This window comes from Ostrea edulis, chromosome 1 (assembly GCF_947568905.1).
Source record: "Ostrea edulis chromosome 1, xbOstEdul1.1, whole genome shotgun sequence".
Classification (NCBI taxonomy): Eukaryota; Metazoa; Mollusca; class Bivalvia; order Ostreida; family Ostreidae; genus Ostrea; species Ostrea edulis.
Window position 1 is genome coordinate 34,793,601 of NC_079164.1, and position 15,617 is coordinate 34,809,217.

General features: G+C 39.1%; 2 protein-coding genes across 4 annotated transcripts; one reads left to right on the forward strand and one right to left on the reverse strand.

The window, feature by feature from the left end:
• Positions 1–2,189: 2,189 nt before the first annotated feature.
• On the reverse strand, positions 2,190–6,015 carry LOC125658712 (uncharacterized). Of its 2 annotated transcripts, XM_048890109.2 has the most exons (5): positions 5,754–5,932; positions 5,204–5,293; positions 3,954–4,739; positions 3,116–3,845; positions 2,190–3,002 (listed from the first exon to the last, which is right to left on the reverse strand). In XM_048890109.2, the coding sequence occupies exons 3-5, from the start codon at positions 4,726–4,728 to the stop codon at positions 2,303–2,305; spliced, it is 2,205 nt and encodes a 734-aa protein (XP_048746066.1). In that variant the 5' UTR covers positions 4,729–4,739; positions 5,204–5,293; positions 5,754–5,932; the 3' UTR covers positions 2,190–2,302. The 2 variants fall into 2 exon arrangements, with proteins under 2 accessions (XP_048746066.1, XP_048746060.1); XM_048890103.2 differs by lacking the exon at positions 5,204–5,293 and having other exon boundaries at positions 5,754–6,015.
• Positions 6,016–6,418: 403 nt separating this feature from the next.
• On the forward strand, positions 6,419–13,935 carry LOC125658540 (uncharacterized). Of its 2 annotated transcripts, none has more exons than XM_048889823.2 (4): positions 6,419–6,605; positions 11,328–12,114; positions 12,249–12,972; positions 13,056–13,935. In XM_048889823.2, exons 2-4 carry the CDS (start codon positions 11,343–11,345, stop codon positions 13,771–13,773), a joined length of 2,214 nt encoding a protein of 737 aa, XP_048745780.2. In that variant the 5' UTR covers positions 6,419–6,605; positions 11,328–11,342; the 3' UTR covers positions 13,774–13,935. The 2 variants fall into 2 exon arrangements, with proteins under 2 accessions (XP_048745780.2, XP_056002801.1); XM_056146826.1 differs by having other exon boundaries at positions 6,595–6,713.
• Positions 13,936–15,617: the final 1,682 nt, after the last annotated feature.

Consider the following 15,617-nt stretch of genomic DNA (forward strand, 5'->3'; position numbering starts at 1 on the left):
ATGGTTTCCATTTAAATTCTTTAATGGCTTTTTTCATCGCATGGAGATGCTGTTTTCCTAGATACCTTTTGGATCATAATACTGAAGTTTTACCTATTACCTACACCCTTTGGGAGATTGGGGTAAGCGGGGGGGGGGGGGGGGGGGGGGGGTATTCTTAGTGAGCATTGCTCACAGTACCTCTTGTTTTAGATAGTTTATTGGTTTGTTTTTTTTATGAATTTTTACTTTTTAAAAAAAAAATAATTCCTCTCAAACAAATGATGTAATTACATGTATTTGTTAGAAAATCAAATTACTGGTGACAAAAAAACAACTGCTGCATTTCTTATGATGTTCATACATGTATATGGTAAAGGTTGTGATTGCAGTGCATGTGATGTTACATTTGATAAGATAGAATGATCACTGCCAGATTTGAGAACAATCTGAGGTTTTTAGCAGTTGTTAACTTTAAGCATTAGTATATTCTTACAGATTATCTAGTCATTGTTCTGATACAAAGTTGTATATTTATGTTTTGTACTTAGTTCTCTCTCTCTCTCTCTCTCTCTCTCTCTCTCTCTCTGTGTGTGTGTTTTGCAATTTCTAATTTCCTAAAGCTTTTATATTTTTTAAAGTTACTCAATAAACCATTGAATATAAAACATTTGTGTTGAGGACTTAGTCATCCCTGAAAGCTTGGGAGATTGCATTCGTCAGTTGAGGACTTTTTCATCCCTGAAAGCTTGGAGATGGTATCGGTCAGTCGAGAACTTTTTCATCCCCGTGGGGATCCGGGTTAGAATAGGTCCTCGGTATCCCCTTGCTTGTCGTAAGAGGCGACTAAATGGGACGGTCCTTCAGATGAGACCGCAAAAACTGAGGTCCCGTGTCACAGCAGGTGTGGCACGATAAAGACCCCTTCCTGCTCAAAGGCCATAAGCGCCGAGCATAGGCCTAAATTTTGCAGCCCTTCACAGGCAGTGGTGACGTCTCCATATGAGTGAAATATTCTCGAGAGGGACGTTAAACAATATTCAATTCAATAATCCCTGAAAGCTGGAGATGGCATTGGTCAGTTTGGACTGCTGTCATAATGATGACTTCCTTCACATTCTATAGACAGTCGGGGAAACTTCTATGTCCCAAAGCTGCCGTGATTAGTTAGTCATGCAAAAGGCTCAAATCACTGAGAACTAAAACTTTGAAAGGGCAGTGCTTTTTTTTTTGGGGGGGGGGGGATCTAATACTTGATCCAGTCTATACTGTGACACTTCCATGTACACACTAGTGTAGGGAGTGAGCTCTTTATCACTAGCTTGCCATTGAACATGTGTGACAAGATCAGTCTGTGTCTAAAGTAGTGAGATCTACATGCAGATAAATGAAGGGGCCAATCCATCGAATTTTGATATTTCCCAAATAATAGTTATTGGGGAAATATATGTACAATTTTTTGTATATATTTAAATTCATCAGATATCCTATAAATAGTAACAGGATAAACTTTATAAAACTTGTGCCTCTTTCTACAGTAACCAGGCTGCTCTTTGGTTAAAACTATGCACCCACTTCAATGTTGAATTCGGCTCAATTCGATTTTGGTGTTGAATTTTGGTTTTTGTACGTTTTACCTCTCTCCGACAATTTTTCACTCATTTTGAGATGTCACCAAATGTAAATGGAGTGCCACATTTATACCTAAGCGTGACGTTCTGTATAGCAGTGACGGTTCTTTATCGTGTCACGCCCGCCCTGACGCAGCAACCTAGTCTCTTCTAAAGCGGAGTGGGTTTGCCACGGACAAGTACGAGGTGGAATCGGAACCCTCGACCTCCCGATAATGGAAAGTACGCTCTACCACTGAGCCACCATGACTGATGGATGTCTCGTACTAAGGCGTTTTATTCCCAGACTGAAGGATATGATTCTGGTGTACTGTTTGTAGCTGTTGGGGAAGATGCATAGCTATGGGATTCACCTCTTTGTCGTATATATAATGTGATTTCTTCCATTTACCTTTTTAATGTACATGTAAATCAAATCTTATCGATCAGAGACCATGTATGAGGAGGGCTGTAACTTCCCATAAAAATATGCATTTGTTCGAAAATCTAGTGTGTGTTTTTGTGCAGGAATACCGAAGCAACTCGAGGGTATTTATTTAGTTTCAAGGTTTTAAGGGGAGGGAGAGCATTAATGTTGGGTTGGAATTATATATATCCTTTTATTTTTGCCAGCGCATTTCTGTAGCAGTTTTTAAAAACAAAATCAATCGAAAATAATATCTTTTTTCCAATCTGGTACACGAAATTGAATTTCACCCGTATGAGGTTTTAGAGTGTTCTGTTGTACATGCCGTCTTGTGACCTAATTTCCACGCACTCTTCTGACAAGCCACGGAGCAGTACCACGCCTTCATGCACTTTCCACATCCGGGGAACTTCTTTCCTTCTGGTGCCTTCTTGCCGCATTTTGTACAGACTTCTGGGTCATCCCCTTCCACGTGACATCGGAGACATCTGCACCAGAAATTGAAGGACTTGTAAAGCCACGCTCTCCGGAGTTTTCGCGGCATGGCCGTGTCAATGTAGGTAGTGAATATCTCTTCTCCTTTTTGGATATCCCTCTTCGCTCTAACAGTTACGCCCCCTTTTCCGTGAACCAAACCGTCGGATACCTCAACATTGTTGAGACAGGAATGGTTCAGGCATGCGTGTAAAGGAAACATCCCACAAACATTGGATGGAAGTGGCTTGTCTTTCAAGTATTTTAAAAGTCTAAGCGTGCGGTCTTCCTCCTGCTCGGTTGAGCCTAGCTCCTCGAGGAATTTATGGTATGGTGTCCACGGTGATGAGAAGACCTGCAGGTTGCAGACGGCTTGATAATAACGTCCATTGAATTCAGAATCAGTAATTTCATAGCTGACTCCATCTCCACAATCAGCGAAGATTTCTTTGAATAAAGATTTCATGACTTTCTGCTCCTTTTCTACAGAAATATTCCCATAGGCGATAAATCTGAAACGATAATTTCTCGCAATTATTTCCCCCTCAATACAATTCCTTTAAACAAAATAATGTTTTAAACAAATATCAAAATTAATGAACTTGGTCATTATTTGTCGCCTTACTTTCTGTAGGGACTCTTTGCAACAGCCCACTGTTCTTTGGTTGGGATGATATTTCCGCTTTCCCGAGCCATGGACTTCGCTGCTGTAGCAATACTCGCCCATATCCGAGCAAGGATCAATGGGCTGAAGTGCCCATCCCAGACCTCAACAGTGTCGCCGTGTTCGTCTGTTTCTTTGCCGAGGTTTTGTGATATCTTGAGCAGTCTCGCTGTAGCGTTTGACCTGGAGGGACATATGATTTCGTGGTATGTATTCCACGCCTGTTCTTTACATTCCTTGCTGCAGTATTTTACCGCTTTGCACTTTTTGCAGTAAATTGGAGTTGTGTTCGGCCAATATTTGAATACAATGTCTCGCAATTCGGTGTCCATGGTAGAAAAGGTCTCCTTGAAATACTCTTGCGGTGAAAGCAGTGACTGGGCGCAGTGATCACATGACTGAATACTGGTTTTGTAATGCACGGTGTCGAATACCTGGCCCAAGACGATTGGCGCGTCAGTAAAGACGATGTCGCCCGCCGAGATGTCTTCCGTGGCGTATATCGCCCGTCCATACTCGGTAAAGTCCACTTTAATGGGGAAGTCAGCTGCCAGTGGACCGTACAATCGCTTGACTCGACATTTTTGGAACAGAATTTTCGTCTCTTCGTCCTTTCCCGATGTTGCTTGTGTTGCTTTTCGGAACCAGAATTCAGCAAGAACTATCAAATCTAACTTCATCAGAATTTTACCTGAAATATATGTTAATACGTTACTGATCGTTATTCTCGTGTAATCTATATACACCCGAATTCAAAGTAATTTTATGTACGAAAACAGAACTAAAAGTTTATCTCTACCTCCGAGTTTCCATGTGTCCGGTGTTCGTTTTATTTTCGGAATCAGCCAGAGATCCTGGAGTGTAGCCGCCAGTTCCTCCCGGTTGTTACTCGCTTCTGCGCGGAGTCGCCGAATCACGTGATTGCTAGGGTCCAATTCCAGGGCCACAGTAAAGCATTTCTGTGCCTCTTTCCATTTCTGATCCAACATACAGTTGTGCCCCGCCATTGCAGCGCTTGCCACCTTTTGTTGAATGAGATCATTAAATGGTTTCTGGGGGAATGCTTCACTTTTGATTTTAAACTTCTTTTCCAAAATTTCCACCTCCATTTTGAATAAGTCCACATCACCGGGATATGGGTCTTGTGCACAAAAGTCCACGGCTTTGTAACCCTTCTCCTCGTATGAGGCTGCCTTTTTCTCTACATCTTTGATTATTATTTTCTGCAGTTCTTTGAGGTCCTCCGTGATTTCCGAGTTTTTAGAGTCGATTTTCAGCCCAGCCTTGTAGCAGTGATACGCCTCTTCATATTTTCCTAGTTTTGTTGCCGCTCTCCCGCCTGTTATGAATATGTTCAGATGATTGGTTGGATCCAGTGACATCAAACATTTAACGTCATCTAGACAATTTTGAAAATTTGAAAGTTTGAAATTGCATTCTGCTCTGTGTGCGAGGTATTCCGTGTTTTGACTGTCCGCTTCCAGCAGTTTAGCGTACACAGATTCAGCGCTCTCGTAGTCTCCGGACGAGAACTTCTGGAAAGCAATGTGTGCATCGTCCGTGGACTCCATCATATACCTGAAGTCTAAATAAAGGTGTTTTCGTAGATTTGTGTTTCTTGAATTTTATTATTGGATATATACATGTACAAAGAGAGAGAAAGAGAGAGAGATCACTAAAATGACCAACAACACGTACAATATGAAATTGTCAAATTTTTGGGACGAGCCTTATCTACTTAACCTTTATTCAGGATGTCACTTTGAGTGTTGTTAGTTTTTAGTGCTCTCTCTCTCTCTCTCTCTCTCTCTCTCTCTCTATATATATATATATATAGATATCGTTATAATTCAATGTAGATACTTGATAGACCGTTTCCATTCCATTTATATGCACTATACGAAATTCGTGTAATTGTACATGCATGCGTGTATTTCATAATGATACGTGTATTTTGTAAAAGTGTAACGTCGCATACTCTTGCACTAAGGATGTTACTCAATTGATGTCATAAATAATGTATAGCGATACTTTGGATTCCTTTAGTACCAGATATTCTACATGGTGTAGCGTGTGCGCTGCTGCACTGTGATTCACACGTGTGTCGGAATCTTTCCACGGGAGTTCTTCACACAGACTCTATATAAAAATAGCTATATCTAATAACATTGTTTACCCTTGCAATATTTGACGTCAAAAAACAATCCTTTCGTTTTGTTTAAATTGTTTTTGGATGTTTTTTTTTTTTTACGGCGACAAAAACTACATGATGATAAAATATATACAAAACATATCTACATTGTATGTTACAATGTAATATTTCCTAGAACACATCTTTATGGTAATTGCTACATATATTTTATAAAAAAACAAAAACAAAAACAAACATATTATAAATTTCGCTAACAATTATATATTGTAAATGTGGTAGTTATTCTGTAAACGGAAACTCCGTGTAATTTATTCATTTATCACCTGAAGGTCGTGGAAATGAGAACAGTTTGCGTAGAGGACGAAAGAAAAGACTTTAGTACAAGTTTTCTGTCTTGAATTTTCAAAAACAAACCTATAATTAATAATGAAAAAAAATTTAAATTACCTGAATTTTGGTATTAGACAGAATCCTTGGACATCTATTCCTGGTCAGTGAGCGCGGGTTATCGATGCACGTGCGAGAGCGTAAGCTGAGTGCCTGAGCTGTGGATGTCTAATTTTGGAACAGAGAAACTCTCCGTCTTAGCGTATACTATAATCCACGGCATGTGTTTAATTACTCTTCTGTCTGATCAATGGCACCCACCCCACCCCCTGCCGCTAGAAAACATAACGCATCACCAGAATGTCGCTTCGGCTTTAGTAGTAGGGATGCAAAAATCGCAACTACTATTCAATTAAACGGAAAAACTACAACACTTAAAAATAGGTCGCAAATTTTACTTTCATGTTGCCCTTTTTTAAAAAAACCTTTTATTTTAAATTTCGATGTGTAAAGACCGAGCAATGAGCATATATATATATATATATATATATATATATATATGTGTGTGTGTGTGTGTGTGTGTGTGTGTGTGTGTGTGTGTATATATTTGCCATGATTAACTATCAGGTATTTAAATATAGTCTTCCACTTCAAGAATTAACAAGCGTGATCAAGTGAAAACAATGGTCACTCAGACGTTACTTCTAAAATGGTCAGTCAAAGGAATTTCTACAATGTCGTAATTAATCACAGACTGTATCTGCTGTGCGATATACTCTGGCCACGGCATGCGACCATCTGTCTGGCGCGCGGAGGGAGCACGCGCGAGTTAGCGTACCCATTACCAGATGTTTCGGCAGCTGCGTGACGAGCATCTACGGCCGTACAAGCCATAAATAGTATCAGAATATCTAGGCAAGGGGTTATTGCTCCGTAATTTCTGAACTGGAGGAAACAGAACGTGTTTTTCAGGTATTTATAGACTTGTATTTTGTTCACAAAATGAGTACTAGTAAATTAAAATTATGTGAATAGACCAGGCAACTTGAATCTAGTTTCCTAGGAATTCAGTTTTCGACAGTAAGATATAACTTATCTAATGTTTTAACCTGTTTTCCTTAACATGTGCATTCATTTATGATACAAAAATGGTGACTATGGAGAGTTTAGTGTTTACAGTAGACAGATTACTCCTCACAAAGTAAGAATTTCTTGCTTTTGGGGCGTACACTTTCAGAATTTTCTATCTTGTTGAAGAAATAAGATGGCGCTTATCTTAGGCAGTATCTCAAGCGTACACCACTCATTGAAGTAAAGTGCAATTTGTTATGGTATCAAATTTTTGCATTTCATAAACTATAGATTCGTAATTGTAAACTACGGTTTACGAAGCTTTCTTCTGTGAAATTATATTTAACACCTGAGTTTATGGTCAATGAAGACGAGAGATATACTCTTTAGTCACAGACAGAATAACGGTAGTGCTAACTTTTGTTGATTTTATACAACACATTGCTAGTGAATTATAGTTTTGGATTGTTAGGAACATTTTTATCTACCTTGAGCACAGGTGCTTGACACGTACCTCTAACCCCCCGAGAATGTTGTCCCCTGAACCAAAAAATGTCATAAACGAAGGATTGACTAAAAAAAAAGTCACAAGAGGCTCAGGGTCAACATTCTCGGGGGGGGGGGGGGGGGGAGGGGGAGGGGGGGAGGTGCTGTGTCCTGTCCTCAAACACCTGTGATCTTGAGACAAATATATGTACTTATTTTAGTAGGGGTCGTATTCTAGCGCCTGTAATTGTGAAACCAGAGTGTTAATTCATACTTGCGTCAAAATGTGAAAATTCTCATTATCATTCATGGTAGAAGTGCGTAATCATGATAACGCCAAATACATGTAGACACATCAACTTCGGTTGTGCTGAATGTTAGATACGCAAAAATAAGTACACATGCAGAATATATCATAAAAACTACATGTACATATTGTATATATTTCACTGAAAAATGATGGTTAACTTTGTGAAATTAGAGTGCCAGATTTAGCTCACAGGAAGTTAACATTTTCTACAATAGTTTTTAGCTCACCTGACTGAGCTAAAAGCTCAAGTGAGCTATTCTGATCACCCGTATTCCGGCGTCCGTCCGTCTGTAAACTTTTAACATTTTTGACTTCTCAAAAACCAATGGGCCAATTTCAACTAAAGTTGGCACAAAACATCCTTAGGTAAAGGGAATTCTAAATTGTTAAAATAAAGGCCCAGGCCACCTTCCAAGGGGAGATAATCAAGAAAAGGTAAAAATAGAGTAGGGTCATTAAAAAATCTTCTCAAGAACCTCTGGGCCAGAAAAGATGAAATTTATAGATAAGCTTTATTAGGTAGTACAGATTCTAAATTGTTAAAATCATGACCCCCAGGGGTTGAATGGGGCCACAATAGGGGATCATAGTTTTACATACAAATATATAGGAAAAATCTTTAAAAATCTTCTCAAGAACCACTGAGCCAGAAAAATTGAGATTTATATGAAAGCTTCCTGATATAGTGCAGATTATAAATTGTTAAAAGCATGGCCCCCGGGGGTCGGATGGGGCCACAATAGGGGATCAAAGTTTTACATACAAATATATAGGAAAAATCTTTAAAAATCTTCTTCCCAAGAACCACTGAGCCAGAAAAGGTGAGATTTTTATGAAAGCTTTCTGATATAGTGCAGATTCAGGTTTGTTAAAATCATGGCCCCTGGGGTAGGATGGGGCCACAATAGGGGATCAAAGTTTTACACACAAATTTTTAGGGAAAATCTTTAAAATCTTCTTCTCAAGAACCATTAGGCCAAAGAAGTTCACATTTACATGAAAGCTTTCTGACATAGTGTAGATTCAAGTTTGCAAAAAACCATGGTCTCCAGGGGTAGGTTTGGGGTCATAATAGGGACTACGGTTTTACATGCAAATATATATGGAAAGTCTTCTGATATGGACCAAGGTGACTCAGGTGAGCGATGTGGCCCATTGGCCTCTTGTTTGACCGTTAGTACGATGGTTAGTAAAGGTTTTGATGTCTCTTCGCCATACAACGACTGTAAGTAACGAAGAAACTAGATATGAAATAGTTTTACAGCAAACTTGATAAAGTTTTACTTGGATTGCTTTTATTTCTATTGTAAGAAGAGGTCCAAAGGATATAATGCTCACACGAGTGATTTTCAACAATTCACCAACTATCTGATAATTTATGAAAGGGCTGATGAACTGGGGGCGTCTTTTTCCCCTTATTGTGATATACCATTAAACTCATCATGTTATAAGATTGGACATGTCAATAATTTCCAAGATACTGGACCATTTATTACAGAGCATGACTACACTGAGGTGGCCTCCTTGGGAATTGTACTTTGTGCCTACTACCCCCACTCCCCCCTTTCCAACTTTTAAAACTTTGTATCAGTCAAGCCAAAAGCCTACATCAAAGAGGAGGCGAATTTTATTTATATGTGGTAAATTTCACAGGGGCCTAAGATACCATTTTTAATTATTATAATTAAAGAGTTCGATTATACAATCTGTTTCGTTTCGGTAGGTTTCGTTTCGTTTCAGTAGATTTCGTTTCGTTTCGGTAGATTTCGTTTCGTTTCGCACTTTACAGGTACCCTACGAATCCCGCTCGCGCCGGTAAGTGAGAAAGTTTCCCAGTTTACTTTCGGAAGATCGGTGGAGACCAGGTACATTGTATCTGGGTTCTCTCTTCCACCAATAAAAACTGAGCGCCACCAGGTAACTGAAAAATTGTTGAGTGTGGCGGAAAACATCAGTCAATCAATCATTACTATATGTAACACATCTATTCTTTTTGTGTCTCGTTCACACCTTTTTGTTTTCTTGCCATGTTTAGGTGGGTTTTTAGCTCTTCTGAGCCGAAGGCTCAAAGAGCTAATGCTATGGCCATTTGTGCGGTGTGCGTAAACTTTTTAGAAAAAGGGCTATAACTCAAGAACCCCTTGGCCAATTTTTTTCAAATTTGTTACAGGGTATCATTGGCCCAAGGGCTTTCATACATACTGAATAGAGGGATGTGACCCTTTAACAAGGGGAGATAATCAGGAAAATACAAACAAAAGTAGTGGTTGCTAAAAAAATCTTCTTCTCAAGAACCACAGGGCAGATTATCACCAAACTTACACATAAGGATGAGGATATGTTGTAGATTAAAAATTGTTCAAGGCATTACCCTGGGGCAAAGGGCGTGGTCTCAAGGTCACTTCAAAGTTGACCTAAATTGATATTTCCTTAAATCTTTGATATTTTAGTCATTATAAGGACTAGGATCATCAAATTTTGACAGTTGATGCATCTTAGGACCTTGTGTCAAGATGTCTCAAAAGTAGGTCACGGTGACCTACTTTTTGAATTTTGCAGGTATTTATTTTAAAATTAATTTTGATGCATATCTTGGACACTTTGAAGCCTATGATCATCAAAACTTGTCAGTTGGTGGATCATGGGACCTTGAAATGCGTCAACTGAAAAATAGGTCACCGTGACCTACTTTCTGAATTTTATGCTTATCATTTATAGATATATTTTAAGTTGTTATTTCAAATACCGAGAGGTTTAGAATCATCAAATCTTGTAAGTTGATGCATCATGAGGCCTTGAAACATATTTATAAAAAAAAGTAGGTCACAGTGACCTACTTTTTGAATTTTGCAGATATTCAAATTTCACATTTTTAATTTTAGATGCATATTTTGGGCACTGTAAAACCTAGGATCATCAAACTTTGTCAGTTGATGCGTCTTCAGTCTTCGGTTTGTGTCGACCAAAAAGTAGGTCACCGTGACCTACTTTTGGTATTTGACAGCTAAATTACTATATTTCAGACACTATTTGACCTACAATCATCAAACTTTGTCAGTTGATGCATCTTGAGTCTTCAGAGTGTATCGACCAAAAAGTAGGTCACTGTGACCTACTTTTGGCATTTGACAGTTATATTTATATATTTCAGTCACTAATTGACCTACAATCATCAAACTTTGACAGTTGATGCATCTTGAATCTACGGAGTGTGTCGACCAAAAAGTAGGTCACCTTGACCTACTTTTGGAATTTGACGGCTATATTTCTATATTTCAGATACTATTTGACCTACAGTCATCAAACTTTGTCAGTTGTTGGGTCTTGCATGTTCGAAGGGTTTCGACCAAAAAGTAGGTCAACTTGACCTACTTTTGGAATTGGACGGCTATATTTATATATTTCAGATACTATTTTACCTACAGTCATCAAACTTTGTCAGTTGATGGGTCTTGCATGTTCGGAGTTCGCTGACCAAAAAGTAGGTCGCCATGACCTACGATTGGAATTTGACAGCTATATTTCAATATTCAGATACTAATTGGCTTAAAATCATCAAACTTTGTCAGTTGATATTTCTTGGGTTCTCAAAATGTGTAAACCAAAAAGTAGGTCACATTGACCTACTTTTTTTGAATTCTTAGGATTCAACTAAAGATTTAGAATACTAAGAGGCTAAGAATAGAAATGGTGGGGTTGTACAATTTATCAGAAGAGCGATTCTAGGCCCTTGTGCCTCTTGTTTTTTTAATTTATATCATATTTGTTTAGATTAGCGTTAGTGAATTTTCAAAATTTACTTATTATAATAATCTTATCTATTTTAGAGAATTTCCGCAAAAATGACGGAAGATTCCTTAGAGCAATCGGCGAACTCGGAATTTGAAGCGAGAAAATACACCAATGCTTTAGAGAAGTATTCATCTCTGATCGCCGGGGATTCCGAGTGTTCCAAATACTACCTTAAAAGAGGGCAATGTTACCTCAACAGTAAAAAGTTTGAAGAGGCGCTACAAGATGCAAAACAGGTTCTATCGATGGAGGAGAGGAGCATGGAGCTCGCCATGCTGGGGGGAAAGGCCGCCACCCAACTCCAGATGTTTGACGACGCATACGCATTTTACAAAATCGGTGTAGAGTTGGACAACACTGACCAGCATTTGATAGAGGGGCTGAGGAACCTCCAAAGTGCCATACTGGACGAGTACGAACTGGAGGGCGGGGAAGATGAGGACAAGGGTTACTCCGCCGTGGACTTCTGCTCCCAGGATCCGTATCCAGGAGACGACAAGCTGATACAGATAGAGCAGGGAATTCTAGACATCAAGTACAGCATCCAGGACACCATTCCGTGGAAGGATTACGAGGATGGCGGCGAATTCAAGGACCAGGCCGCGGAGGCCGCCATAGAGGCACACAATCTGATGGTAGCTGGAAAACTGGAAGAGGCCGCGCAGAAGTTTACCTTCGCCATAGAGACGGAACCATGCAACGCCATATTGAGACGTCTGAGATCTGAGGCCTACTACCTTATGGATGACAAAATCAATGCTCTTAGGGACTTGTGGGTAATCCCCAAAAATCAAAGGCGGTTGGAAGTATGGCGACTAGGTGGTAAGTTCTGCGATCATCTATCTTTATCTTTTTCGAAAATAATATTTTGTTCCATCATTTAATACAGTTGGCTTTATTTGATACAAATCTGTGTAAACGAAAATTTTCGATTCCTCAACTTTTATATTTTACAGGCCAAATCATGCAGGATCTAAACTTGCCAATACATGCTGAACTTTGGTTCAAGACAGCTACAAGACTTACGAGTAGTAAAGACGAGGGTGTCAGAGTCCTGTTCCAGCGAACACGTGTCCAGAGGTTATATGCTCCAATCTGTAGGGAACTGTCTGTCGGTGTGGAGTTTTCAGACTTTGGGAAGTGTGTCGTGACGGTAAAACCCATCAAAGAAGGTGATGAGCTGTTCACGGAAAAGCCGCTGATTATGGGTCAGGTAATGGACAAGAGCAATGATTTTATGTTGTCGTGTGACAATTGTGCTGCCTCAATCCTCACAGCAGACGACTATTTTGGAAGCAACTTAGAAAGTTTAGAGCTTGACTTGAAGGAATTGATTAATGAGTGTTGGCCTGATATTCCATCTGTCACTTGTGATAAGTGTCAGAAAGTCAAATATTGCAGTGAAGAATGCCGAAAGCAAGCATGGGTCAGTCACCACGAGCTCATTTGTCCTTCTAGAAATGAAGCCACGAAAACACTTCACGAAATATCGCAGAATCTAGGACACGGCCTCGCTCAAGATGGCGTTAAGAAAAACTTGTGGGATGCTCATTTCAGTCCTTTGTTTCTTGCAAGAATATGGTCCAGCATTATATTGGCAGCAAAACACATGATGGAGGAAAATGGCGATACAACACCAACAGCAGAACATTGGGCAAAAGCCAGGGGACCGTTCAGAAAGTAAGTGTCCCTCTTCTTTTTTCCCAGAGTCAATCCCCACATAATAGATTTTCACAATTAATCGGACTTCTTCTTGTCTTTAGATTCATGGCCTTTGGTAACTCTTCCGCGGCTGAGAGTATGCCGACCATTTTGAACCTCATGCGTGAGGTCTTCAAAGATTGTGGTAACGGCGTTCAGTACAAGATCACCGACAACGAATTCAATGGCCGATACTACCAAGCTGTGTGTAACCTCCAGACATTCTCTTCACCCATTACGCCATACCACCGCTTCATGACACAGGTGGCTAAACTAAACGCGGAGGACACGAGAGGGTTACGAATGTTGAAATACCTGCAGGTGGCGCCACATCTTAACACTTACTGTGGCTTGTTTCAACTGCAGTCCTGCCTCAACCACTCCTGTCACAACAACGTAGAAGTTAGAGATGCTGAGATTGAAGGTTACGGTGGGGTCAAGGTGATTGCTAAAACTGATGTCAAGGAAGGGGATGAACTTTTTACGACATACATTGATACCACCATGCCGAGGAGATTGCGACGGGCGTGGCTTTTCCGGTCATTTAACTTTTGGTGCCACTGTAAGCGTTGCGAATTTGAAGGAGATGGGCCAGAATCATGCACGGAGTGCAAAAAAAGGGCAGACAACAGAACGCCATTTCCCGCCTGTGGTCAGTGTCACAGGGCTTGGTATTGCTCCGTCCCCTGCCAGAAGTCGGCATGGCGTAGGGGACATAAAAAGATCTGCAGAAAAACGCACTTAAAATCAATCACTACTAACCAGGAATCGGTGGAATAAACAGTTTGCAATGGACCTGTCCTTTCAGAATACATGACTAGAATCTTCTTCAAGTCGATATGAGATACACTACTTAATAATTATTTATATTACAAAAACGTTAAATTACTTGCTCTGTTGGGGAAATACTGAATCAATAAATAATGTAAATATCATAACAAACGTAATGTGGATGTAACAGGGATACCTCACTTTCTGTCGTAAACTTGAGGCAACGCTAAGTTTACACCATACTTGTGGTGTATTTCACGGAGTTAGAATATATCTATCTATCTATCTATCTATCTATCTATCTATCTATCTATCTATATATATATATATATACACACACTCAATTGTACAAATGCTAATTTAACACCATATTCATGATATATTTCAAAGAAATTAATAACATTCATGAAAGGCAAAGATAACGAACAGTGATCATAACATTTCTTATAGTCATAAACAGTGGCTTCTTTGGGTGGAGAAAAACATATCTCGCAATAAATGGCAGGTACAAAACTAATGATTTCTCTGAGCACACAAGCAGATGAATGTACTCTCGGACTCGCACGCGGGAGATATTGTTAGATGCGTCTTTGATTAAATCCTTGTAGATCCTTGTTTTAGAAAATATCAACTTCAAACTGTATAATGATAAAAATAAACTTCAATAATGATTTTAAAAATAAATTTCAAACTTTATTATGGTATAAAAAATCAACTTCAACCCGTATAATGACATAAAAAAAACAACTTCAAACCGTATAATGATAAACAGTCAACTTCAAACCGTATAATGATATAAAAATCAACTTCAGATCGCGTAATGATAAGAAAATCAACCTCAAGCTGTATAATAATGGGGAAAAACATCAAATCGTAAAATGAAAAAAAAAACAAATAAACTTCAAACCGTATAATGATAAGAAAATCTACTTCAAACCGTATAATAATGGGGGGGGGGGGGGGCATCGAACCGTAAAATGAAGGGAAAAAAATGAAGAAGAAAAAACTTCAAACCGTATAATAATGGGGGGGGGGGGGGTCAAACCGTAAAATGAAAAAACAAACTTCAAACCGTATAATGATAAATAAAATCAACTTCAAACCGTGTAATGATAAACAGAATCAACTTCAAGTCGTACAACGATAAATAAGATTAACTTCAAACCTTATGATAATGAAAAAATTAAATTAAAATCGTATAATGATAAATAAAATTAACATCAAACCATATGATAGTGAAAGAAGAGGCCCAAGGGCGACATCACTCACCTGAGTCATTGGTCCATATCTAAAGATTTTTCATACATATTTGCCTGTAAAACTTTGATCCCAACCTACCCCCGGGGGCATGATTTTTATACGCCCGTCATTAGACGGGACATATTATGTTATGGTGCGTCCGGCCGGCCGGTGTAAAGGCAAATTTTGACTCACATAGAATAATGACCAGGGGTCATTATTCGACGTAGAATAATTACCCCTTTTGCCCGTAGAAAAAATGTCTTTTTCAAAAAATCAGTCCATTTCACGTTTAGAAAAATGACCCCCGTAGAATAAATGACCCCCTTGTAAATTTTATTAAGGATTATTTCTCTGGTAATGCCTAAGGGAGGCAGTCCAACATTGTCATATTATAAGTAAATCTATCATTCATATGAAACGTAACCAGATTAAAACATATTAGGAATTGTAATTTTGTTTCAAAAATAAGAATTTACTTGTTTTAACAAAAGAGTGACTCGTAATTTTTCTGTCGATAAGCCCAACCTCTGCAGACCTGGATGGACATGCTGGGGGGTTACTATGTCTTGGAAGTCCTCTAATTCTGATCAGCGGCGGGAATTGTGTACTCA

Excerpts from the sequence above, each read along its gene's own strand:
- LOC125658712 (XM_048890103.2), bottom strand. The coding sequence starts at position 4,728 with ATGATGGAGTCCACGGACGATGCACACATTGCTTTCCAGAAGTTCTCG. Across the intron at positions 3,846-3,953 it reads GGACACATGGAAACTCGGAG|GTAAAATTCTGATGAAGTTA; the intron begins GTAGAGATAAAC and ends CATATATTTCAG. Across the intron at positions 3,003-3,115 it reads GCAAAGAGTCCCTACAGAAA|ATTTATCGCCTATGGGAATA; the intron begins GTAAGGCGACAA and ends TTATCGTTTCAG.
- LOC125658540 (XM_048889823.2), top strand. The coding sequence starts at position 11,343 with ATGACGGAAGATTCCTTAGAGCAATCGGCGAACTCGGAATTTGAAGCG. Across the intron at positions 12,115-12,248 it reads GGAAGTATGGCGACTAGGTG|GCCAAATCATGCAGGATCTA; the intron begins GTAAGTTCTGCG and ends TATATTTTACAG. Across the intron at positions 12,973-13,055 it reads GCCAGGGGACCGTTCAGAAA|ATTCATGGCCTTTGGTAACT; the intron begins GTAAGTGTCCCT and ends TCTTGTCTTTAG.